The sequence below is a fragment of the Rhea americana genome, unplaced genomic scaffold (assembly GCF_003343005.1).
Source record: "Rhea americana isolate MKP2758 unplaced genomic scaffold, rheAme1 scaffold_8, whole genome shotgun sequence".
Taxonomy (NCBI): domain Eukaryota; kingdom Metazoa; phylum Chordata; class Aves; order Rheiformes; family Rheidae; genus Rhea; species Rhea americana.
Genome location: NW_028186978.1, coordinates 333,272 through 360,877, shown reverse-complemented (window position 1 = coordinate 360,877; position 27,606 = coordinate 333,272). Strand labels below are relative to the sequence as shown.

The window sequence follows — 27,606 nt, the reverse complement described above, 5'->3', positions numbered from 1 at the left end:
TGTGACTAATGAGACAGCAAAAGAAACTCCTGCACTTCAACAGTTTGATACCTCCAGGCTCTTCCCTGGTCCACTCTTCCTCCCACGGGCTAGCAGCTAACATTTTAAGAATGTCCTGTGAAGTTTCTACTTCAGTCTTGCTCCAGGCAAATTTTAACACTCGCAGATAGTGAGCCACAAAAGCTCACTGACAGTGTAGCACATAAGTAAATTGTAAATAACATCTCCACTGATTATGTTTGATGTATGAGTAATGCCTGAGGGCGTAATTACATATATATCACTTATGTCTCAATCTTTTCATATAAATCCTGAAAGGGAATGATCCTGGAACTGACATATTTGATCTTCCACTCATCTAGAAAATTTCAGGTCACACACAGTTAGAAGAATAAAGCCAATGAGAAAGATCTTAGTATGACACCAGGAAAACATAAAATAACCTCTGGTGTTCAAAGTAGGAAACACTATCTGCCACACAGCTCCATGAGTGCCAAAGTTTCACTTCATTTGTTTAGATTGCTTTAATTGAAAAACAAACACACGTGCATGCTCCAAACTGTAACTGTTTGTGTGCCAGGAACACAAACTTTTACACTCTGAAAAACAAATAAATTATTCTTATTTCAAGTATTTTATTTATGTATAGTCTAGCTCCTTATCTTTTCCTATTTTTATAGTACATTTCATAAGCTAAGTAAAATAAGTGAACCTCCATATTTATTTTTAAGACCAATTACTCCTGGGACACAGAGCCAGTGTCATTTTCTTTGTTTCCTTGCTAGTACAAAATAGTATTTCTGTCTAAGACTCAGAGAACTTAAGAGGACTGGCTTGCTTATTTAAAGTTTTCAGAAGGAAAAAGAGTAAAATGATCTTAATTTGCAAAGAGGTCAATGAAAACATAAGGAAGTGTATATTTGAGTCATCACAATTTTTTCCCAGTGTTAAAAAGCTTCACTAGCTAAATACTGGCTTTAATGAAGTCAACATAAGATTCAAGTCCATCTGCCAGAACATAGGTGATGAATGAAAATCAGAAAGGATTGAAACAAAAACTAAGATCCAGACCCTGGAAGATCTGAGGGCTGGACTTGAAAGTCAGTTTGGGCTGRTCTAAAAGCAATACCATCATTCTGATGTTAACAAGGTTCAGAAACAAGGAGGAATCTTCTGGTGGTCATAAATGGCAATCCAGTGGTCTATCCCTATGTGACAGGGCTCCTATACACGCTGCCTCAGACTGTTATCTTCTGGAGCTTGGATGCTGTTTCCAACATACCACAAACAGATAGGAAAGGGGGGATTAATTCCTGGTAAACAACCTCAGAGCACTTGTATGCATTCTTGTTAAGGGCAGGGCAGCATTGTTTTGCCTTCGCTTAGTCATCTTTATCTGCAATTGTCATATCCCAGGGGACGGTATCAACTACTGATCCCTCCTAGGACCCACACATAGTTTCAAGACAGCTATTGAATGGTACCTTACTGGGAAAAACGAGCAACTCAGCTTTCTATCAGTATTACCTTACTGAAATTACACTGAGTGCTTTATTATTAATCACTACGCTTCACAGTAATCATGAAGAACCAAGAAGCTTTTCAATTCCTGCTGAATTTCCTGGAAATATGCAAACTTGTTTTAAGAAGTAGCTGATGTATTCTGTAAAATTTTGCCTTAATTTTGAGCTATAATTAAAAAAAAAAAAAAAAAAAAAAACAAGGAAACAATATGCCCAATTCTTTGGGACTTTTGTCTAAAACGAGTTTTGTCTCTTTCCTTTGCAGACCAAGAACTGTCCCACTGATTCTGTATATGTTAGAAAAGCAGAATACAGTTCTAATGTTATGGCAAAGAGCCAGAACAGTGAACATTACACCAAGACAACGTTCTAACATTCAGCTCATTGTGGCTGGCCAGAATCCCCCCATCCAGACTTCACGGTCCTGTCAGAGAGGAGGTAAYGTGGCACAACACACACGAGCTCACTAACAGGCAGTTTTCAGATTTTGACAGGCATTTCAGATTTAAAGCCAGCATCCCATGAAAGAGTTAGCTGAACAACTGACTTTTATACATGGCCAAGCCCTGCAGTTTTCACTCAGTCAGAACACAAAATGAAACGTAAGCAGAGTTTTTACTATGTGTCATTGGCAGGTTTTATACAGGTATTGTCCCAGACCACAGATAAACTATTTGCTAGTTTTTTTCAGCTTYGTTAATGTACAGTTCAGTAACAGAAAATGTTAAAAGTACTTACCCTCTTCCTGTGGGGACTAATTTCTAGCTTCATCACTGCACATTTGTTTAAAGTATTTAAGCGTCTGCAAAGCAAAGAAAACCATATTAAGAGAATAATCCATTTTTCTGACACAGGCTATTCCAGTTCAAACGCTTTTGTGAAGGCTATGCCCAAACGCCTTTGCATACAAACAGGAACAAGCAGAGCTTCAATTAGAGCCCTTTATACTTAATCATTAACCCGTTACATTTGGCTGTATTCTGGTTGCAGAAGGAGGGATTGAGGACCATTTCTCACTATTCCCTGAATCAAAGAAAGAGAAGCGAACAGAAACGCAGACTGAAAGTTGTGAAGTGCCTTATAATCAGCTAACTGTAAAAATTACGTTTAAATATCAAACATCACTTTATATCTAACCTTGGAACAATCCAAAAACTGTTTCAAGGATACGGTTCAGCCCCCCAAAAAACACATGGGTAAAGAGCGGTTAGATCAATGTGAGTGCTAAGGCAAGGCAAAGGGCAGAGACTGATGCAGAAGGGAGAAAAGCTGACGCTGTGCAACTACAGCTGTCGTGCGAAAGCTGCTCTGGGGACGCTACGGTTCAGTTTGATAACTGCAAAAAGCGACAGGTCAGAAGAACCTGCCTTGCCCTTTCTTCTGCCCCCGCTCTTTGTGCCTTCCTTGTGCCAACGCTTGCATTTGTGAGGCTGTACTGCAGGCTGCATGAGGGAACTAACTGAGCTGAAAACTAATCGTTCAGTATTTTGGTGGGTTGAATTCCTGCCAGATCCGTTCCCTGAGCTGCATGAATGGTCATGTGTGAAGGTGGGAGGCAGAGTAGCAGAGCTGCTCTCTTCATCCAGGGGTCCCACTGCAGCCCCAACTCAACAGGGGCAAAGCTGCTTCATTCTGAGTGCAGTTGTATAGTTTTCACATAATTCCTTCAAGCATAATATAAAGAGGAGCCTGTACTAGCAGTTTTGAAAAACTAAAAAAAAAAAAAAAATGCTGACTTGTTCTGTTGCCTCAGATGAGTCTCTTCAGAGTCATGAAACTTGTAACTTGAAGCTAGAAAATGTGTGCACAGGAAGCATTACTAGCTTCCTCCTTTTCCTCTCTCCTTTTATGCGCAGGATTGGTTGCAGATGGTATTTACACAGGGCTTGATCCTGAGGCCATCAAAGAAAATGGAAAAGCTCCTACTGGTGCTCTTGCTGCAGTTGTGATTTTTTTTTTTTAAAGATGGTTTGATCTATAATTAGACCCAGCCACAACAGAGCAGAAGAAAAACAAGAAGAATTGCTGTGGGTCATATAGTAGGCCAGTGGCAAGTTAGGCAAGTTATCCAGATCTGCCAATTTTTATGTTTGCTTCATCTTAAAAATCCAGTAGACACAATCTTTCCGACTGCAGTTGGTGGATATATGCACAAGTCCACAGCATTTCAGAAGCTGTTTACTGTGTGGGTGAAGATCAACTGTCCCATGTACGCACTACACAACAAAACTGATTTTTATTTTAGTTATAAGAGACCACAAACCGGCAGAAAGTTGCTTCCTTTTCTCTGTTTTAAAAACATTCTCTTTTCAAACTCCTGAGCCTCAACACCATGCCATACTAACTCGGTTTCAGTTCCATACTGTATAATAATTTATGTATTTTATAGTGTTGGAACCCTTGACTTACATGCAGAAAAGCTACCACTGATTCCTTGTATCAAATTTTATCTAGCTCCAGCCTGTTGCCTTTAACTAGCCTGCCTCATTGCTAATAAAGACAGTCTTTGATTTCACAAAGATTAAACTCACAGATTTTTCTCCTATTCAAATTAAAACCCAGAAATAGGTGAAGAAGGGAAAAGCAAAGTCTGTTTCCACAGAGATCCTTAAAGAAAAACTGCAGGAAAAATCCCCAGTGCACACCTCACAGAAATGAATAAGGAGGCAAGACAAGGTAACCCCCAATGAGCAAGACTAAACACAGTAACAGCCGGGCACATACAGGTTCTGTCACACATCTGATATGATTTCATTACAAAACTAGCTTCCTTTTTAAAATCTAAATGCTTGGCAGTGATTACTTTAGGTCTGTAAATTTCATTATATATATACATGTATCACTCATCCTGCTCTAACTTGAGGACTCTAGTTCATCAGCGTGTTAGTTCTTTGAGCTATATTACATTGAAAACATATACTACATATAACATATACTAGGCAAAAGTGCCTTCAAAATACATTACTGAGTTTGCAAAGCTAAGCACAAGAAGTTCTGTCTTTGCTAGGATGAGAGATACCTACACAACTTTAACCGTATTGCACATGCATTGCAATACTTCTAAGCACACGCAGATTTCTACAGATCTTCTCATCAAACTGATGCTTGTGAATGAACCACAGTTCTCTCTTCTAGCTCAGGACCTTATCTCTTTGTAATTTCATTCCCAAGTATAAATTCAACTTATTATGTCTCTACTGACAATTGTCAGCTGTGTCTCATTCTTTAGTTCTATCTCACTCTGCCCCAACCTGTCTCTGCGACATCTTCACATGGAATCCACGAGGGACGGGGCAGGACTGCTGCAGTCAGCAGCTATATCCRCTTAGACTGCCTTGCTATCTCAGTCTCAATTTCTGTAACAACTCCTATACTGGCCATTTTCTTCTAGATGACCGTGGGCAAAAAAATTATCTTGCTCATCATTTAGATAATCATCTTTGAGTCAGACTTCTCTCTGTAGGTCTTCAGATCCAAACTGTATCCTAGCTCTGTAGAGTGTCTCTGCGTTACTTCTTGAAGACATCACTTCTGGTCCTCCACGCATGCAGAACTCTTATCCAGGCTGTCATCCTCCTTCATCCTGGCTCTGCAAAACTCTTCTTCCAGACTATGACAGATGCAACTGTATCTAGCTTTCAGTCCCAGTCTAAGTCTTCAGTCTAAGACCTAAGTCTTGATTGACCTATATCAGTCCTAAGCTGAAATTATAGGAAAACTTGTATTTTTAGTGTGCACAGAGCACACTTGTGAACTTCCAGTCATCTTCTACAGAAGGTGTAGGAAATACTGTATTTGAAGACAGAAATCTTGGTCAATATTTCATGGGAATGGCAAGAGGTGGTTATCTGACACAAAATTCATCCCTGAATGAAATTCCACWCTACTGTACCCAAAACATGAGGCACGGGAGCTCCCTAAGACACGACCAAATGATGCATTTTTTCTAGTCTGTATTTTCTCTGAAATGGACAAACTAGCTTAGCTAAACGTCTTTCAAGAAAAGTAGCCCGAACAAGACACTCACTGTCAAAAATATCAGCTTGAACAGACAATTTCAGCAAATGTATAAATATGGCCCTGTAATAAAAATTCTTAGTTAATCTAAGCATCAGTTAAGTTTACATCAGCTATAAGCATTGTTAATTAGTTCTGCTCTCATTAACAGGAGAAAATTGTGCTCCTGGGGTCCAGCTGCCTGTTCTAACCTGCAAAGGAAGCCAGCCCTCTACAAACTAAATTATATGAGCAGGCAGTGCTCATACAAACCTGTTACGATGAATTTTAGATGAGAAATCCTCAATGTAAAGGATTTAAGAAATCTCATGTAAAGGTTTTAAGAAACCTCTTGCTCAGACAGTGTGGTGGTTTTCTAGTAACATATAAGGAGATGAAATAGGATTTCCATTATGGCTTGCTATGTAATTTGTACTTAGAAGCAACCTTCGGGATAAGCATGTTTCAGTACTCAGTTTCATCAGAGCATTATGCAGCCAGTAGCCCTCTGAAGATAAATTCCCCATCATTGAAGTCTCAAGGTGCTTTACACAATTACCATGTGAAGCATCCTAGCAAACTACAGTAGAAGCATCACTCTTACATTTTTAACCCTATATTTCCTGACAAGAGCACACAATGACATTTCTTAACCATTTATCTTCTACTGTTACCAAGTACCAGGTAGTGTTTCTGTAATCCAAGTCTCAGACCACATTGCAGTTAAAATTTTTCAAGGAAATTCTGAATAGGATGGCTACTGATACCTTTTCCAGGAATTCTGCAAAATGTTTATTAATAAGCAATATTGAAAGTTTTACTAGTTTTCCTGCTCACATTAATAAGATTATTAAACAATAATTTACATAGATTCGGATATAAAAGACAATTCAAAATGCTTTAAAGTTTTTTTAAAAAATGTGATTTCTATGGTCTGTTTCAAAATTACTTTTTCCTTCTTCAGGACATGCAGTAATTAGAACAAGATAATTAGAATTGCTAATTGCACCGTGGTTGTTAAACAGAAAAGTACATTCCCAGCACAGGGCACAGGAAGCCAAGCACAGAGGACTTGTTACTTTGCATTAGACTTCYGAGTTTCACAGAGTATCTATATAACTACACTTTCTTGGGATAGTTACTTTGACCAGGAGACTTACAAAATAARATTCCATTTTTAAGAGACATATCCTTTCACTGCACTCTGACTTCAGAAAAAGTGGTAGCTGCTTTCACGGTTCCTATTAGCAGCAAATCCTCAAAGAGATATTCAGCTCATAYTCTTACTTTCATCAGTAAGAAACAATCTGCTACCTTTTCCCCCATATAAATAAAAACCTCAGATTGAAAAGTATTGCCGCAGGAGAGCACTAGATCCAGAATACGCTCGCTTGACTGTATTTTGTTTTCCTGGCAAGGGAAGACCATTCTTCTGGGAATCAGCACTTTTTCACACCACCACACTTTCTGCTCAGTGACTTCACAAGTTTCAGAGCACACAAATAATCAGATCGATGCATCACATTTAGTATCAACAGYAAGATATGGATGCCTTGCACCACATCTTGAACTTAACATTTATGAGATTTTTYCTCTCCCAAAGACTGGGCAATGAATCTATTTTCTTAGCTTTAAAATCTTGTAAATATTTCTGAAGAACTTTAAATTCCAGTTCCTCTCTTTTCCTTCCAAGTATGGCAATGATGGCATGAGAATATTTAAAGCTGTTCTTAAAAGGAATTTGTAATTCTTCAGAATTCCTGACATTTAGAGTTGCAGACATTATACATGCAGTATCCAACAGCATTAATTTTGCAGGTAATTTGGAAATCCACCATAATGACGGACAGAGGCAGAAAACTGTGTTCACATCTAGGCAASAGAAGGTAAGAAAAATTAAGGTACTTACATAGTTTGAGACTGCGGACTCGYGCTAGAGGAGGTAACTGGTGCATGGACCAGTGTCAGACTGTGCCATCGTTACAGCTTTTACAATAAAACTGGCAATGCTGAGGCCGCAGTTCTGTAGCAACACACTGGCACGCACAGGCAAGTCTTGCTCCCTCTTTTTCTATCCGACCCTCTGCCTGCCCTGGCACCAGCTCTGCGGTCCAGCTCTTTGCACCAGTTCTGAAGCTCCTGTGACCTCTCCCTGAGCTGATTCAATATACTAACCCTGCAAGGAACTATCCAGACTTTTTTGCTGGGTAATAGAGTCAAACCGATTTGTGGAAGGAGCCCATAAACAACCAAGGTAAGTAATGGAAGTGTGTAGTTGAGGGCAGGTCAGCCTTTGCAGCAGCGGAAAAACTCTCAGCTTCGCTTGCCTTGTCCCTTACAAACATGTCCATATTCACTTTGGTGATTGCAATGCTCACATGGTGAAGCAGAAGTCAACATGACTGTTTACGTAGCTGGGCTCCAGCATAGCAAGGGAGAGTAGCAGAGTGTAGCAGCATGGCTTTGCTAATAYTGCTCCCCAAAAATAATTCCTGCGTGGGGCTGATGCTACAGTTGTACTTACAGGYGCTTGTAGCCAGCAGAGCTCTGCTTCCATGTGGCTTACTAACTTGGGAATCAGTAATGAAAACAAAGAATATTAATTAAAAAAAAAAAGGACTATGCAATACTTGTCACAAAGACTCTTGCCATTTTTTTCCCAGCTTGGTTTTAAATAAGACCTCCAAAGGTTATTTAGTCTAATATATAAATGCTTACACATAGATGCTAATAAAAAAAGACTCAAGTGAATGATTAGTTAATATATAATTTTGCTGAGGTTACGCTTTCATAGGTTCTGCTTCCTACTAAGACATGTTCCTATGCTTCCTGCTAAACAGGAAGAGCTTTGTTTCAAAATGCAGCACAGCTTTTCTCTCTTTTTTTTTAACATACCTGCATAAGGCCTCAGTGGCATCTCTGTCCAGAAAGTCATGCTCTCGCTTGACTAAAGTGATATCAATGGGAAACAGGAGATCTGCAGGAACAGAGACAGATGAGAAATCAAAAAGACTCTTATTCCCAGTGTTGAATTATTTCAAAACAACCAGCTGCCTCTAATTTAGCTCAGTAAGATGCAAGTGACTGGCACTTCTAAGATAAACACATCATAACATCACAAATGCCAGAGAAATGCTTACTTTTCATATAAAACTTTTGTCATGCAGCTTTGATAATGGCAAGTTTGTGTCCATAATGGGGAAGAAAAAGAGCAAAGATGAAACAACGCGACAGGGAGCAAGGCAAGTGGGATCCCCCTATGTCACATCAGAAGCTGAAACTGATGCAGACTAGCTTTATTTAAAATAAATATACAATCTTCATCAAAGTACTAATATCGCACATTAAAGGAAAAAGGTCAGTGAAGCCAAAATCTCTGGAAAGGAATGAAAAACAAAAACTCCTTGGCTGTTAATCAAGCTATTTAGATGTTTGACACTGCTACAACAYTAAGGAGATATGGACTGAAATGAAAGAAAGCCAAGCTGCTCAGAGGCCCATACTGCCTCCTYTCCCTAGAAGATTATTTAGATAAACAATGGGCAGAGTGAGGAGGAGGAAACAATGTTGGCAGAGTGCTGAAAATTTACTATAGCCCTGAAGCAGCAACCAGATATATATTATTTACTGTCCTCCACAGATTCCTCACTGTCATACAGGTCCTGATCCTGCATTCCTTGCACAGCCAAAGCTCCCACCAAAGCCACTGGGTGTTCAATGCACACAGCAACAGGAGAACAAACTGACTGTACGGCTGCAGTTGTACTCAGACCTGTTTCCCAGTTCAAGGGATTGACTGTGAAAGATTGTTATCTCCAGAGACTAGGGAAGAGTCAGCTACAATGATGAAAAGGACTGATATTAATTTAGGGAAAGGTGGATAACATTATGTTTTTTGGATATGTCAATATGACAATAGATATGTCAGAAGATTTTTTTCCTAATTTTGCATGAGGAATAAACAAATAACAGCATACACTGTGAACTACAAGAAATCCTGGCTTTTCTATATAAAACTGTGGTTTTATCACAGAAGGGCAACTGACAAAAGCTCATGGAAATCTCCATTTTAAATGAGTATTACCTGCGACCACTGCATATAGGTGACTTTTCAGAGCTCTTGAATTATACCTCATCAATYGCTAGGTCACCCTTTCACTGCTGTAAGCCCAAACTGCAAGCTGAGAACGTGAGCACAGTCTGCTGGCATTTTCTACCAGTGCTGATATTGAGAAGCTTTTCCTCTGAGAATGGTAATACCTTAAAGTGCCCTCAAGAAAACATATGGGAGGACTTCAGTGAGAGAGGTGACTAGAAGTTGATAATCTGTACAAATCCTATTTGTTATGCTAAATTTGCATTGTTGTTGTTGCCAGAGCGGCTTGAAAAGGACAGTGGGATATTGTTTTTATATAAGGACAGCTATCTTTTCAGTGTGTAAGGCTAGATCTTGCTGTCACCTCTGCAGTCCTTTTGATGTTTGGCAGGACATGGCCCTAAATTAGAACTTCATACAAGTTTAGAGTCTGTAGATAGAACAACAGTAACCACAGGCAGGACATACTTCCTGAATCGAGTGATTTCTTAAGCGACTTATACCTTAGCAAAGCGTGAAACCCACAAACCTACATATTAAGCCATCAGTCTTGCCCTCAGTTTTAACAAAGACTGGAAGTACAGTCCTGACTCTGCATCCCAGGAAAATCTGTCCTTGGCACTTTTGCGGTATCAAAAAGGAGAAAAAGAGACATAGCAAAATGAAATTTAATTTCTAAACAGGAGAACAAAAAGTTTCAYCAAGTGCTGTTTTGAAAGTGCTATTATCATCTCACATTGCCAATGCAGCTGCAAATCAAAGCTCAACTCGATCATCTTTCAAGAAAGTCAGCKCAGCCAATGGGCTGTAATCTCCAGCAGTTATTCACTGCAAATAATGGWCTTTCTATGCTCATTCTTTTGTTTTATAAAAATGAAGAGGCAGATAAGAGGGTGCTTAATAGTTTCATTATAACACAAATAATATTAAGTGGGGGGGGGGAACTGAAATGGTAATACACATTAGAAAAAGACCTTTAAGATGTCAATCTTTAAAACAAACTTCTATATGTTTCTGTACATCAGAGTTTAAGTATCGCAAGACAAAACTGTAAGTTCTTGGTATGTTAGAGAAACAATGAAGACAGTACTGTTTTGCTTGAGGAAAAKCTTTGTAAAAGTAGCTACACAAAACTGAATGCATTCCACAAAAAGGACAAGGAGTCAGCAGTTTCTTCAAGGTATTATTGCAAATTAGCCTGCACTGCAACAGCGGCTTGTATATTTTTTCTTCCCTTCATAGTCAGCCCGTGTCTAACTTCAAGCCAAACTGTTCTGAAAAAACATATAGGACTTGGCTATGACGAGGAGTACAGATGTACCCACACATATGCAGAATTTCCTATCTCTTCTCCACTAGGAGAGCTGGCTGGCTTCAGCAGGATAAACTGGCTACAGTTTCTTCACTGCTGTAGACTAGGCTCSTAGCTATGGATAGTTACATGCATGAAAATACAGTTCATTTGTTTTTTTAACTACAGGGAAAGTACAATGTTGCTAACACATGATTTGCGTTATAAAAATACTTGGAAGATTCACACTAAACCAGAAACCTGGAACAAATGTAAGAGTGCTTCATAGTTACGTGTTCTTGTTTGGTATCGATGCCACTGAATGATCAGCTTGAAACCTCAGGTGCCTACCTTCGTAAAGCTGAGCATACTGCGGGAATCCTGCGGCCCGCAGCCAGTCACAAGCTTCCTTGGCCTCGATTTCTGGAAGAGAACAGAAACAAGGCACCACGGGTTAGTGARCAGCAAAGCAAGAGCTTCCTTCCTACCACTTCTTTTGGTCTTGTTAACAAATGAGCAGAGAAATATTCAGCTACTTCCAGATGAAACATAGGTTTGCTGTTCCCAGCTTGCTTTTCTTCTCTCTAGCAAATGTTATCTAGATTCTGAAATGCCACCGATGATTTAGCAAATGCTCATCATTTTAATAGCTAAAGAAACAGACACAGGTGAAGACTGCAGGGCTTATGGATCATTCTGTACAGGTTTTGTTAACACTAGAGAAACCAATGCTACAACCAGCATGAGCAGCATTTGTTTGGTGTATCATGCAATCCTCTTGGGACATCTATTTTATCTTGTCAGAAATTCCTAGTAGAGCTTATAAAACTGTGTGTTTTAACTTCTTGTAGACAGAACCAATAGACCCAAGCCTAAGAACAACTGACACACTGTATTGCAGCTCACTCAAGCATATATTTAGTACCCAGGGAGAACTGAGTTACACTGGAGGTCTTCAAGGCATTTATGGGTTACTTGGTGTATTACAGGAAATTCAGCTAACCTTCTCTCACACTGCCCAAAAGAATGTGCCACAAAATGTAATAATTCACATATATCTACATGACACTAAAAGAAAGGTAACATTCTGAACATGGTTTATATTAGCTTGTGAATAAACTACACATAAATTGTTACCTAACACAAGCAAAAAAAAAAATTATCTCATTAGGTTGCAAACTAGAAAAATGTAAAAGATATTTAGAGTATTCTCTAAACRTTCAGGAAACTGACTGGGACAATTTTCCTCATTCAAGAAAGTACAACTGCGAATAATTTAGCACCCTACTTAGATCAAACAGACAGTGAGCATTCAGAAACTCTTAAGTTCATCTGGCTGTGATTATATTCACTCTTCTTGATGGACCAGAAAAGAAAAGCTTAATTATGTACAACTGAGTAGACAATTTTGCCACCTACTCAGACAGGATACTATTGCTGCTTGCTGCAGAAACTATACGCAATGAGTTTAACAACTGCTCAGAATACAAGCTATTACATATAGGGAAGTAAAGAGTCAATTGAACATAAGTAAAATATCTCAGGATTTTGGCATATGTTATGAAATATTCCCAGCAAGGTAAAGGTACACAATTAAAATCAGATTAAACAGCAAACATCTTTCAAGGTCTCCAAAATGACAGTGGTTCTCCCCTAATTTTCCAATTAGCTACAACAGGGTTAGAACATTTGTGCTTTGCCAGATTGCTTTGCTAAGATACATATCCAAATCAAGGGGTTAAGGTGAGCCGAAGCACAACATTCCAGATAAATAAACAGCTCGAAACCCACTCTCGCTGCAGTCAAGACAAGCAGGCATTTGTGCAACTTGTGTTTGCTTCAGCTCTAGGTTATGGGACCACATGAGAGCAAGCACGTACAGGCATATTTGCTTAGCTACTCATTAAGAAAAAGCATTCTTCAATTCCAGTTGCAAGGAATTGTAAAGTTATGCTTAAAATTGAATTTTAAATTTGGTAGATTTTGGTAGTATATAGAAATGATAATGAAGAAGGTAAAAGAGAAACATAAAATACAATTAAACATAAAGTTGTACTACTAAYATCAAGAACAAATAACAGAATATTACTATGAAATGAAAACATTATACTAAAAAAAATCCTGCAATTAATTTTTAAGGGTGCTTATGATAAAATTTTACTGTATTTTACAGGTTATGTCCTGTGGAGGTCACTGGATTGAACAAGAGTTCTACCTGATTGCAAACTGAGGAAATGATTCCCAATAACCAGTACGTATTTACTGAAATATGCAGCTAGATGCTCATAGTGCAATTGAAAGAAGTGTCAGATTCCTACCTACCACATGGCTCTTAAGTGGCTTTAAATATTTGTCCACAGGTCCCTTACTGAGCACCCCAGGTGTATGACCTGTAAAATGTTTCCAGAGCTATAAAATTATAAATATACATTTACTGGACTTTTTTTTTAAAGGTTCTCAATAGAAACTTTGGGTATCTTTTCTGAAAATACATGTGAAAGTTATGTGAGGGTCTTATTTTATGGGCACCCAGATAGCCTTTGGGATTTCTGAAACATATTTGCCTTTCACAATACCTTTGAGAATCCCACAAGAAACCAGCTAGATCTTTAGACAGGAAACATCTAAGCTATTCCTTGCTGGCTACAAGAGTTGCAAAGCATACTAAAACACCAATGCACTTGCTACTCAGTTACGTTCTGCGATGCCCAGGGTTGGCTATAAGACAGCACCAAACAGTATTAACTCGCTTACAGACAACACTGTTCCTCAATTTCCACCTCTAACGCTTTGGGAAACCCAGAGCTGTGGTCTCTGGCTCCTGGTGCAAGCGCTCAGGGGGTCTGGGAAGTTGTCCCGAAGCAGCAGCTCTGCGTCACCTCCTTCCACACCAAGCGTCTGTGAGAAGGGGACGTGGCAGCAGTGTGGGAGACTGCGAAGCTCTGTAGCTCATAGAGCCTTGGCAGCAGTCTGTGCTTAACAGACTGCACAGTAACCCCAGCACACGGGACAAGCTTCATGAAATACGAGATTTAGACTTAAACAGCTGAAAGCTTGGGACAAGTAAAAAGTTCACTCTCACAAGTTAATTGGAATCTGCCTTTKAGAAAAAACTAAATCAGTTAAAACTAGGCAAATCATTTAAGCCACCCTGGGAGAGAAAGCTCATTCCCACACTTCCCAAATATCAGTTTTTCTTCCAGTTCAGAAGCATCAGCCCTCCAACTCTCAGTTTCCCAGCATCTTTGGTTTCATATGCAGGTGGACATTGGCAGTATGTGCATGTCCCCACCATCTGAATCAATGGCATCTGGGATAACGAGAGATAAAAGTAATAGGAAGGACAAGGCTTCCAAAATCTTATTTCTCCGCTACTGTATTGACAAAGTTTTAGAGGGGACAGGACACCTGGAACTGTACATTCAGTCTCCATGGATCTAGCTTACAGGTTACCACCCACGCTATGAACTTGTTTCTGAGCATTGCATGGATTTGGTCAGGGCTATCAGTGGGTGGAGAAGGTCACTGGCAAAGGACTTCTAAGCTACTTTCCAACCTGCTTTATGGAAGCCTTCTGAAGCCCTAGTACATCTGCCATGATTTGCAAGTCTTGTTTCCCCAGCATATGCACGTTTCATCCAAAGATCCCGCAGCTAAGCTGATGCAACTTGCTGCTGCCAAGGGGTTGGTCTCACTCCCTCCTCTTTGCTCCTGCCAATTCCTTTTCAAAGYTAGTCAGGACAATAGACTCAAATGCTAGTGTCAGTTAAATTTTTTACAATAAACTTCACTACATATTCCWGGCAAAAATGTATGTGCAGCTTTACAGATGTAAGTCCTGTGCTGCTTYCCATCCTCCAGCCGCAGATTCTTATATGAAAGAACTTCTGGCAAGAAAGAAATTACACTATTATTTTCAAATGCCCTGATACACAAGAAATTCTCTTAGAAAGTAAAACAAAGCAAAACCAAAAAAGGAGTACAATGAAGTCTTTATTCTTTGGTGTTGTATAAGCAAACAGCAGGCAAGTGTGTTAAAGAGGAAACAGGAAATTTTTATTGGAAACAGCTTTATTTGCTAGCCCGTTTCACAAAGCAGGCCTACATGTTTAAATGAAGGGTAGGAGTTCCTTTTGTGTAAGGTTGGGAACCATTAGTCCTTATTTACCCACTTCCTGGGGGGTTAGGATGACCCACATATTCTCCAGGTTAGTTAGTGAAAATGGGAACTCCTAGCTACCTTCTTTTTCCTTAACTTCAGCTAATCTCGGTTCCTGAAACTGGAAGCTTACTGTTTTAAAACTTCATAGCAAAAATACCTCAATTCACACTTTGGTCAATCCTGCAACCACAGATGAGAAAATTCAAGATACCTACCGTCTTTGGTTGGATGGTACCTTACTATAAAACAAAAACCTGCACATTTTGATGTTGCATTAATGTCCTTTCAGGGAAAAACAAAACAAAACAAAAATCTATAGCAGTCAGCTTCTGTTTGCAGCAGAAATAAGAAGATGTATTTAAAAGTTTTTATTTGGTTTTGTTTCATTCTTTTGCTTTTTGCTTCCATGAAATAATAAAGTAACGTAAAACTAAAGTACAGGCRCTTTCAGAGTCCTCAGAACAAGGCACAAACCAGATGCATCTTCATGCAGTGAGGCATTGGTTTCATTTTCACCTAAGCACTAAGCATAATATGAACAGTTCTTCTAGGAGATGGTTTCCTCTCRACTCAATTCAGACATGTCTATGTCCATATTAACACCTTCATGCATCRGTTCTACTCATCTCACCTTTTGGCTGTGTTAAGGCAGCAGATTTTAAAAATCTGCAATGAGACTGTTCAAATCARTGCTGTTAAAAAAAAAATCAGATTTCAACAAAAATGGGCTTCACTGCTGAAGGTCCCATTCCAATGCCCTAACAACTGAGTTCGCTTTTTTCTTTGTTTTCTTTTTTGACTAGATTTTCATTTTAATTGACATTCACTGTCTGCCTTTTTCAGAAAGTGAAAAAAATYGTAAAAATAAAAAATGAACACAAAAACAAATTTCTAGATTASATTGCAGGAAAGACTCCCTCCTATGCAATATACAGAATCTTTCTGATATACAGAATGCTAAGGATGAATCCACTTGCTCCTTACACACATACACTTTCATTAATCACCTGCTTGTTTTCTAATGTACTAATGGAGTACAAAAAAGATTCGTCCCCATCCAGGATCAATGCTTGTGTTTAACAGCTGAAAAGGGGCTTCTATGCTCAGAAAAAGGGCTTGTACRCTCAGAAGCTTGTCCTCGTGCTCCATCTGTATCAGAAGTTACTTGCCCCTACACATAATGCCCCTCTGAAATTTTTGGTGCTTTGCAAAAGTCTATGGTCAATTCCAAAACACTGTCCTGAGCTGCTAAGGAGCTTGAKGTCATTCTGGATTATATTTTTTAACGCTAGCTGTGCCTCAGAGCTCCGAGAGCTTCGTGGGACAGGATTCCTCTGCCTGAGCACCAGCCGTTGTTCTTCCATGTGCTTGAATTACATCCCTGGCACGTGAATTGTGGTCCCAACRCTAATTCTGATCAAACTATTCCTTCCACTCAGTCTTTATATACATGGACACAGATGGGAAATCTGAGACAAATCTGGAGCAAAATGTACTATGTGGCAGCTGCGCACAAAAGAGCTACCATACACTGAAAATGGTAACTCAGAGCTAAGTAGTGCTGCACACCTTTCAAGAAACCCGTACTCAGCAAGTGCTAGAGAGAGCAAAAACGTAAGTAATGAAAAACAGCATTTTATAAAGACAATGACCTTAAAACGAACACTGAAATTTGGTCAATCTGTCAATAAACATTCAACCAACACAAGCCAGGTTAAGTCTGAAAATGTCTTTAAACGCTCTTGTCAAGCTCCTAATGCATTCAGAATCTCTTCTTATTCTAATAGAATAATCTACTTTCATAACACCATTCTAAAATATTATTAAGCTGACTTTATTGCATTAATCCAACTAAGGATTCATTTCTGGAAGTACGAGTGAGACAAGGAGAGATATCAGGCATGGATTTTGCACTGATGAAGTACTTGCAAGGTTTTGAAATGAAAGTTAAGCATCTTTCCATAAGATGTTTTTTCCTGTGACCTTTAAAGTGCAATTTAAATTTTGTAACAGTGGCCTTTTCTGACATACTCCTGTATTTCACCGTTTTCAGTCTACCTTCCGCAGTCAAATGCTGTGAGCTCCGATCTCCACTTAACTTTGCATACCTCAATAGTCAATTCAAGCAAATATGGAAGCATGCACAGCTTTAAAAATATTTCTTACCAGAAAGTTTCCCAGAAAAAAAAAGTTATTGAAAGAAACCATGAATGGCACCAAATATATACGCTGCTTTCTAGTCATAAAACCCTAGAAAGAGGTAATGGTGGGGAATGTTACTGAAATATCTCCTAACTATGTGACGATGACTAAAGAAACACTCTCCTTGTGTTACTGCTGGCTTTGGGTTAAACATGGGAAGGGATTTTTCAAGTTAGGGAGCCTTGTAGCAAAACAGTAACTATGTTGCTAATGTTATGTATAAACCACAGGACACTGGGAGAAGAAACTGAGAATGTTTGGAATTTGTGTGGGAACAGATGAAGAAAAAAATAAGGAAACAGATGTTTAAAATGATATATGGATATTTTCTCTGAAAAAAAAAAATCAGGAAGCCTGAACCCCATTTTTCAGTAGAGCCTTTGGAAAAAGCAAATTGCTTACTTCCATCAGTGGAAGTAAGCCACTACATTTGCTTGAAGCTTTAAGTTTATTTATTCCTTTATTGATGAAAGCTAAATTAAAAAGCACAAACAAGTATACAATTGGTTTCCAAAATATCTCTGTGTTGGCTGTATCAAATTTCCCTCCCCACCAACTGTACCAGGTTATATAATAGCTTTTATTGCATATCAATCCTCCTGGCTAGCACAGGAAACACAATACTGCTTCTGTGAATCAAAATCTAATTAACTTGAATGTCCTTTTCATAGTACTCAGCATATCAAAATTGCTCCAAAAGCTTTTCAGCTCAAAACCTAACAAGAGAAACAGCATTTGAGCAAAATGTATTAAAAGTTTAGGGACTGAGCCAACGTTTGCTGAAGTCAATGGGAGCCTCCACAAACTTGCAAGGAATGAAGCTCTTCAGGAAACAGATCCACGGGTCTCCTCTTCAGGAGGAAAAGTGACTAGTTCCATAGTTCTCATTATTTTTGTATAAAAAATTGTTTAAAATCAGAAATTTGCTTTCTCTCTTAACGGTCCAACATCCCAAGCACAGGGATTCCTCCGCATGAAAGGAGGCGCATGGCCCGGGAAGGGTGACGGCAGGAGAGCAGAGGAGAGCGCAGAGCTGCTGGCTGCTGCCACGTGTGCCCGGCCAGGGCTGGGAAAAGGTCCTCACCTCTGCCAGGAGGAACTGGAGCAACTGGGAGGAACCAGAGCAACTGTTATGCTCAGAAAAGCATGRAAATCAGCGCCACTTCTGGATTTAAGGCAGGCATACAAGAATAAAAGTTACTCTCTGTGTCTCTGTCAAGAACTTTCCCTGTTCACTCTAAAGGGATCGCAATTACTATTTACCTATCTAGATGCTATTAAGGATGCTACCACCTGGTGTTGTCCAAAGCTAGCTGCATTACTTCGCAGTTTCCTAACAGCACGAACTTTTTTTAATCTAGTTAACCCTCTGATACTTGAGAAGAGATGGAAAATATCTCTGCTGGTATTCAGAAGAGTACTGATCCCCATGAAATATTTCTGCGTATGAAGGCTGAACATGAAGTCTGTAAGTGTGAATCTGTTTTGAGCTTAACTTTCAGTTCAAGTATTGAAGATTTGGGGACACCAAAGAAACATCACAAGTCACCGGGTAAGCTGGGATTGTACACTGTAAACCAAGATCATTATTTATTCCTAAATCATTTTTGCATTTTCAGCACAGAGAATAAGAAAGCAAATTAATGTAATCTAAATTAAAACCTGATTTTGTTTAAACAAAAGAAATAGAGCTTCACACGGCAGTTTTCCCGCTAAAGAAAAATTCTTTTTATACATTCAGGATGGTCTTGCCTCATTAATTTTTAAGAAGGTTCAGAGATGAAGAGGAACAAGATGACAAGTGACTTAAAGAAAAAGAAAGAAAGAAAGAAAGAAAAAACTCTAAGAAATAATTGGACATGTGGGTTATTTATCTGGCCTGATTAACACAGGGTGGTCTCAGAGGAGGATTATTTGGGGCAGAGAAAGCAGTTAGTCAAATCCTCTGAAGGAGGTCATGTTGACAGATTCCAGAGTGAGAAACGAATCCTCCTCCAAAGATTTGGAAACAGAAGATGACTTTAACCTTCTCTTCTCTCAGAAATTACTTGGTTAGAATGACCTTTGAACATTTACCAAAGGGCAAACATTAACCATTGCTGCTCCCAAACCCAGCATTAGCCACCACCAACTGTACCCTATCTGCAAGCTGGTAAACTTGCATGGCGTAGGGAAAAGCAAGTAGGTCCAGCATGACAAGTACTTCCTCTCAAAACATCCAAGGTCTGGGCTGCTTATTCAGATCTAGGAAATCATAGTTAATGGCATAAGAGCTGATCTGGTTCACACAGAGGTTCATCCAAAATAATTTTATACAGACAGCTACTTCTTCTAGCTTGTTCAGCCTTGACCTCAAAACCACCAGCACGTGTAAGCATTGCATGGCAGGAGGACTACCTGCTTGTTTGCAGTCTGAGCACAGCTCGTTCGTGACCCAGTCCCCAAACTGTGCCCTGTGCAGGGGGTACAACACCAGCCACCAGAGGTCAGAAACATAATTGCAATCAGTGGAACAGATCAGCAGAGCTTATGGTTTCCCAATCCCCAGCTGAAAGCCTATTTCCCTAAACCGATAGGATATTTTTAACGGCAGCTCTCTTGCTGTGAGATGGCAAGAGAAGTTCAACTGAAGTAAGGAACATAATGTGACATTCAGGATGAAAGTCACACATACAGCTTCAGTTTTTAAATGAATCTTGCAATGCAAAGCACTTATTACCTGCATTCTGTCCCTTGGCTAGTATTTATTTCATGACCTCCCTATGTGTATTTCTTCAAATTTCTTCTGATGAGAGCTGTTTAAGAAAGCAGGGAGACTGTGGAAAGCCTGAAGATGGGAAGTTAAATATGTTACGAAGCTTTATGGGGAGAAGCTTCTTGTGCCTTAGCATGCACAGGAAAGCTTAGTATGAGCAACACATACTGACAGAGAGGTGGTCAGTAAAGCATCCAAATCTATGGATCCACAAGGACACAGGATGGACCTCCCCAAAATGCAAGAACGTAGGAGGTATGTATTTTTTCTTTTTTTAAATACGGGTCTTCAGTAAATGGCAGGAATAAGTTCAGAGAGGACAAACTGTGTCCACAAAAGTTGGAGCAATCTCTTTTATACATCTCAGGAAGTACAATGAAGACCATTTTAATGGAGAGTTTTAGATATACTTAAATATGCCTAATATTTAAATATGCCTAAAAATGAATCTAAGGAATTCTGCACCACTTTGCACTTATAGAAAAAAGATTTCCCCCATCAGCAATAAGTGAGCCATTGTATTTTGCCTTTATTGAAAGAGAGACTGGTTAATATTTTTTTCTAATCCTGTCTCATCTAGCACAGTCATTCTCAGGAGAAACAAATACCTGACAGTATTTGAAAGACTATTCCTCCTAACAAATAACAGTGCTTAGCACTGCTCTTCTAAAGACACTGAAGTGCTTCAGAAAAGTGTGTAGTATTACCTGCAACTTTCAGATAATGAAGCTGAGACAGAATTACAGCATTTCACTAATGCTAGTTATTTCAATAGTATACTGTACTAACAGACCTACTGATTTCAAGGGGATGCTGTGCAGAATAAGGTGTTACTCCGTATCAGCAAGTATGGCAGAATAAGTTTCCAGTGAGCAGAACAAGAATGCTCCAGTCAAAAGTCTGGTCCTGTGCCTCTTTCATAAGATCTGCTCATCACTGAGGTAACACAGAGTGTGGTTCCTTAGAACAGGAGAAAAAGAAGGAAAAAACAGAGCTAAAAAAAACCAAAGGTAACAATTTGGACACAAAGGTTTTTTTTTAAAAAACAGAAGCATTCATTGATGGAAGAAAGAACAAGTTAAAGGTTATATTCATTTTCCTGCCCTCCTCCTAACTAACTCCACTAATTCACTGTCTCCACAGTGAAGACAGCAACAACCTTCATATTTCTCCCTGTTCTCAGGCTCAGGAGTCAAAAAGCAAGACAAGCTGGACATCCTGTACCAGTTAAAATTACTTACAGTATGGGGACCGGTAAGAATACACCTGTAGTTGTTGAAATCACCAGATTTTCTAGGCATCAACGGTCACTTTATAGCTAGGAGGACGTAGTGTCCAGTTGCCCTGCACAGGCAGTCACACTTTGCAGATTCTGTCACACCTGAAGCTTACATACTTGACCACTGCCATACATTTAAAACAAAGGATGAGTGCTTAAAGGCTGCAGTAATCAGCCTGCAAAGCAGATACCCGATACAGATACATAAGAGTTATACAAGACTTCATTTCTCTCCTTAGCAGAGATCAAACTGGTAAGTTTTTGTGAACTGTAGATCACTTCATTTCTATAATATGCACAGGAAGGAAGGGGAAACATCTGAAGTTATTTTTATTCCCCCAAGTCTTCTGGCTATACTGTATGAATGCTAGGGTGGGTCTGGCATTGTCTGAAACGTGTCAGGGTCCTTTTGCATAGCCTCATTTCCTTCTTCCTGTTGCTAGGAAGGATAGCTAGGCATGAAAAGTGCTTGTTTACAGTACAGGACCATCCTGTTAAGCACATGAGTTCTCTTCCTCCATCTCCTTTTAACTGGCCATGGGTGCAGTGCTGTTTACATTGAAGCCAGAAGTCAGAAGAAAATTGGAAGCTTAGTCTGAAGAAATTCAAACATAACATACTGTGGTATTCTGACCAGAAAAAGAAAAAAAGTCCCCCCCCCCCAAAAAAAAAAACACCCCAAACCCCACCTTATCATGCAACCTGCATCTCTAAATATTTGCAGAACTCAAACTCGCAGGCCTCAAACAAACCATTGCCTGGAATGTAATGAATTAGAAGAACCAGAGAAGTAAAAAACCAAATCACCTCTCATCTCCTTCTTTTGGGAATCCTGATACAAACATACACATTCTGGATTAGTATGTAAGGACAACCTTCCTCTCACCCTCCAGAGGCAAAGCACATAGGGAACTTTGGAGTTTCCACAACCAGCATCAATCTTGCTTTGTTTCTGGTCCAGCAAAGGCAACTACACTACTGGCTGGGAAGACCCTGCCTTGAGAATTAAAAATCCTAGATTCAAGCTATACAGCTGAGATTTAAAAACAAAATAAAAACATAAAAAGATACCTTCTTGCTTTTAATTACTTCTTTAGAAAAAAAAAGAAATTTAGTGATAGTTCTATATAGTTTAAAAATAATTTGTATTTCCCATTGATTAAAAAAATCGATTAACAAACCAATTTCTTTTAAAAGATGACAGAGATCAGAAAGTCCTTCAGTCTACAAAAGGCAGCTGATCTCCAAATGCTTTGATTCCTACGAACCTGTAGATAAAAGCAGTCCTGCCAAAACAGTTATCTACATCTTCTTTTGCACAGACTATATCCATAACCCTTAATCAGGATCTTACAGACAAACTGAAACCGTAATCTGACCCCATTTGTTAAAGAGACATCAATCCCATTTCCTGGCCACCTCCGCCTCTCTCTCTCTTCCCCCCTCCCCCCCCTTTTTTCCTCTCTTCTCTCCTCTCCACCCCCCGCTCCCCTTTCTTTTTGCTTCTACCGGAGATGCAGATCAAGCTACGTACAGGATACCATTAAGGCTACCTGAAAGAGCAGATGGCACCAGTGGAACTATCAGAGGTGCCTAATACCAGCTCCTCGTGCCGCCCACCAGCAACAGCCCGGCTGGCAGACAGATGCTGATCGCTCAGACACCGACCTGCGGATAGATTTATAGTCAGCAGCTCTCCTATTACCTTCCCTGAAGTTCACTGCAAACAGCATTAAACCATAACCCGACCCAGAGAACTGTCACCGCTTCGGTGCTGGGAATTTCTTCATGCGGACAGGGGCAATTCAAATAAGTTACTTAAATTAATTAAATAAATAAATAAATTACCCCCCCCAATTGATGGCTAAGATAAAATTACACGCCGCCGTCCCTTCATTCACATGTTTTAAGAAGTATGACGCATCAGGTGGAACCTTCTGACCTAGTTGCATACATAGTTTAAACGTAGGAATGCCCTAAATACCTAAAGTTTTCCAAAAAAAAAAAAAAAAAAGATCGTCGCACTAACAGTACCCTTGACTAGAAGCAGGGCTCATCAGCCCGCCGGCAACACCCGCCGCTCAACAGCTTCACAGTTTGGGTGGAAATAAGCCATCGGTGGCTGTTTGCAGAGGGAGGCGGGCGCCGGGGGAGGCGAAGCCGCCCCACGGGGCGCTGGCGCCGGGCTCGTCGCCGCGGCTGCCGAAGACACCCCGCGTCTCCCGCCGCGCAGGCACCCGAGGAAGCGCGCAGCGCGCTCCCAGCCGCAGCTCGGGGATGCTCCGGGCCCCCGCCCGCCCGCGCTCCGCGCCGCGCTCCGCACCGCACCGCGCTCCGCTCCGCGCTCCGCACCGCGCCGCTGGAGTAACCACAGCCCCCCTCCAAGCCCCTCCGCTCAGCGCCGGGCACCCGCGGAGCCTGCGCCCCCGGGCGCGCAGCAGCTTACGTGTGAGGATCATGTTCTCCGCCGGCCGCGGGGGCTGCCGAGCTGCCTGCGCGGAGCGCAGGAGCCGCGCTGCCGCCCGGCCCCGCAGCCGAGCCGTGCCGAGGCGCACGCCCCGCCGAGGAGGGCGGGCGACGCCCGCGCTCAGCCGCCCGCTGCCACCTGCGGAGGCGCCAGCGCCCGCCCCGGCCTGGGGACAGAAGCCGCCAGGCACCCGGGGGCCCCGGGGCAGCTCTTGTGCGAGCGACTTTCGCAGAGAGAAGGTAACTCGGTCAGAATCAGGCTGGCGGCTTGTGTCCCCTTTATTCACGTGTGGTGTTYAATGGCAATCAGCTCCTGTGGTGACCTTTTAATAAAAGTGACTTTTAGGTGAATGTGATCTTTATAGAAAGCTTTTTAAAAAGCAGTGCTTTTTCCAGGAGACGTACGTAGGAGTGCTGTTCGAGAAGGTGACACAGCTCCTTCYTCTGCTGTTGGCAGGGGCTGGGACTGCACAGCTGCCCGCTGGCTACAGCCGGGCCCGTGCAGCCCAGCCGGGAGCTCGCGCTGCGCCCTGGCGTGGGCCCTGCCATGGGGATGCCGTGGGGACCGCACAGACGTGCCCTGGGGGCTGCTGTGGGGATGGCGCGTGGGGCGAGGAGCCTTCAGCCTGCTGCCTGCCTGGCAGGATGGCTGGGGGGCACGAACACGTCCCTCCCCAGCCAGCGTGCCGAAGAGCAACATCAAAAAGAAGAGCAACATCGAAAGCATCAGYGCACCACCAAGGGCTCCGCTCGCAACCGGAGCAAAACTGGCAACCGTTCTTCCCCCTGCGGGACCCCAGCGTTGCCACGTCCACAGCTCTCGGACAGCCRAGCAAAGCCTTGCCCCATAGCTCTGTGCCTGGGAGTCACCCCCTAAGCCATTTTCTCCCCTGTGTATTTTCCGATAATTGTTCAAGCGCTTATTTCTTGGTAGACCCTCATATTCAGGGCTTTAAAATGGCACAAAACGTGCACAGCTACTTTTGAGCAATTGCCAAGCTATCAGCATGGAAAAGAGTACTGTGAAATTTTGAAAATGTCTGGATACCATCATGGATTATGATTGGGTCGTTTTCTTCTAAGCCAACATCATATTTTATACTCACTTTTGTTATTTTAAGTTTCAGTTGTTGTTTCTGCACTATGATCTGTCAGATATAGAGTATATATTGTGTGGTGCCTGAGCAGGCAATTTGTTGAAGAATAAACATCTCCCCCTTCTATAGGCTGCAAAGTGTTGCAAGTTGGCTATTACAGTGTTGTTTCTGGAAACTCTTACACAGCTCCAGGTCATTAATTTACTTTAATAGTCCAGAAGAGGATGAAACTGTACTATATCTTCAAGCTTGACTTTATATACATTTCCYGCTTAATCAATTATCTCTTCATATCTAAACTAATTCTAGCTCTTTTTGGCATAGGCAGATTTACCTGCCTTTTTGAATGCTTCTTCCAAGGCAGCAAGTTGTATGTTTACAAGGTAGGACAAACCCATAAAATGTGAATTCTTAATGCTAACACAGGGAAGACAGACATATGCTAAATTCCAGCTGTTGAACAGACAAGGTAATCCCAGTCTAATTGGTTTTCTGTCTTCATTGTCCACACTTTTAAGCACTTGGTAGACTAGGAAGTGACAGAATAATCATGACAAAAGATGGAAAAGGTTGGTGCAAATTGTGTGTGACTTTTAGAGCCTGAACTCTAGAAAAGAGAGAAACTAAGCTGTTTCTCCAACATGGATCCTCATAAATAAATACATAAATAAAATTGTCCAGAACTTGTGGGAAAGCATGCTGGTGCTGAGATGTTCCCATCACAACAGTAATGCTAGAACCAGAAGGCCACCAGAAACCAACTATCAGGTTAATACCCTCTGTGAAAAGCAGAGTTATTAATATAAGTTGTGACACGACACTGACAAGCCTAGACTGCTTCCTGGACCAAGCCTGCACCTCTGTGTAGGAAGCGTTTGTATAGGGCCCACACGAAGCTTTTGCAGGAGAGAATGGACTTCTACCCTGCAGAAAAAAAAAGGGGGGGGGGCGGTAAAGGACTAGGTAACATGAAAGAGCACTGAAAAAAAATTGAGAATGAGAAGGGGAGTTGGGCAGCAGTGAAGTAAAACAGAAAGTGAGAAKGTTGTGTGATAAGAGGCAAAACAAGAATTCAGAGTGGAGAGTTTTGTCTGCGAATTCTGCAAAGGAGTGAAGAGATATGTGCAAACAGCACAAATGTGGTACAGACACAGAAGATGGGGAGCTCTCAGTATTGAAGCCAAGGTTTATCATTCTCACCTCTACCACTTTGTAAAATAGCAAAGGAATGATGATGATTATAAAATGCTATTTTTGTAGTCTAGTTCAGCACTTCTCTCCTCCTTGCAAAGCCAATAGTCTCCCTCAGTAAACAAGAAATCTCCATGCTCATTTTGGCTTTGTGGATACTCTCAGCAGTGTCAGAACCAGTGACTTTTGTGATGGAGTACGCTGTCTGCCAGGATCATCACTAAATAGATGCCAGAGGATAATCACTGACCTGGATTAGATTCTTGCTGGTAATCTGAAAGAGAAAGGCTTTGATTCTAGTTTGTTATCAATTCTTGAAGACATCCAGTCTCTTTGGCTTGCATTTTAACTTGGAATTCTATAGGGCTGCTTAAGCAGATGTATTTTCAGCACTGAAAAGCAAGGCACCAGTCTTGCATGAGCTGTAAAACGTGCTCAGGGGAGCATTCCACCTGAGGCATGGGTGTTTAGCAGGCTGCAACCACCCTAATCACTCACTTTAAAGAGTGTTGTGAAATCAGTAAAGCTTTGGCCTTTAATATTTTTATTTCTTTAATTCATTGGTGATTCAACTAGCAGGCAGCCGCCCAGCAGAGGCACACAATTTTATAAGTAGTCTGCCTAAGAGGATTGTTTCGGAGGAGGACTGTTATCCTTAATGCAATCAATGAGCTCTAGCTGGATGGTAAAGTAATTGTAAAGGATTGCCCCACAGGCACAATTATTCACTTTAAAAGGTGAATTCCCCTTCTGTTGAAAGTGCATAAGGGAGTGATTCGCAGGATGGCATCTAATAATAAGGACTTGATTGTCCTCTGTTTTCCCTCCGAGGCCCAAATGCCTTAATAGTTAACTGTACCCCCCTTGTCATCCTTTGCTTCTAATAGTGCAGTACACAAAAGTCCCAATTTGTAATTAGTCAACTGCCCTGCTGATACAAGCACAGGATTGTCAGACACATGACTGCAATTCTAAACGCTTGTATTAATATCCTCCTAGAAACAGCATGATAGATTATAGAGCAATTTCAGCTTGAGTTACCAGGTCTGTGGCTCTAGACTTGGATTCACTGTCGCCTGGRGTCTTCATGTATAGTATTTCCACAGTCCAAAGGACCTCCATGTTCCAACTACTGTCAGTGAAACAATTAAGTTTGTATTTTCTAGCACTTGACTTTACTGAAAAGTAATTATTTAAAGGAGTTTAATTGTTCAGGCCTCTTGACAAGGAGTGTTTGCACTATCACTTCTCAGAGATAAGCTTTATTAAGAGCACCCTTGCTTTCAGAAAGCTATTCTTTCACATACTAAAGAATTGCAAAATGAAAGCAAGCATGTTTCCAAARCATTTTTTAACAAAATATATAGTAAACATATTATGTTGCATAAACATAGATACTGCTTTACTTCTTGTAGCTGATGGAGTCACTGCTCTGGTAATCTTCCTCTAGAAATAGCTGCTTATAATAACGAAACTCATGGTTGTTGCGTAATAAAAATTCTATATGAGGGGCTCTTACTTATATTTGATCCAGCCAACATATAGTTT

The 27,606-nt window shown here is 40.8% G+C and overlaps 1 protein-coding gene across 6 annotated transcripts in view; it reads right to left on the bottom strand.

Annotated features, from left to right (window-relative positions):
• The window catches only part of DLC1 (DLC1 Rho GTPase activating protein), a 234,443-nt gene that overhangs the window by 14,277 nt on the left and 192,560 nt on the right, over positions 1 to 27,606 (bottom strand). For 5 of the 6 annotated variants that reach the window (XM_085322780.1, XM_085322779.1, XM_085322782.1 and 2 more), the window contains 3 exons: positions 11,258 to 11,329; positions 8,415 to 8,496; positions 2,262 to 2,325 (listed from right to left, as the gene is read on the bottom strand). In XM_085322780.1, the coding sequence (XP_085178906.1) occupies positions 2,262 to 2,325; positions 8,415 to 8,496; positions 11,258 to 11,329 (218 nt within the window). Of the gene's footprint in view, positions 1 to 2,261; positions 2,326 to 8,414; positions 8,497 to 11,257; positions 11,330 to 23,750; positions 23,841 to 27,606 lie in introns of those variants that run through there. The other variant, XM_085322784.1, reaches the window with a different exon arrangement.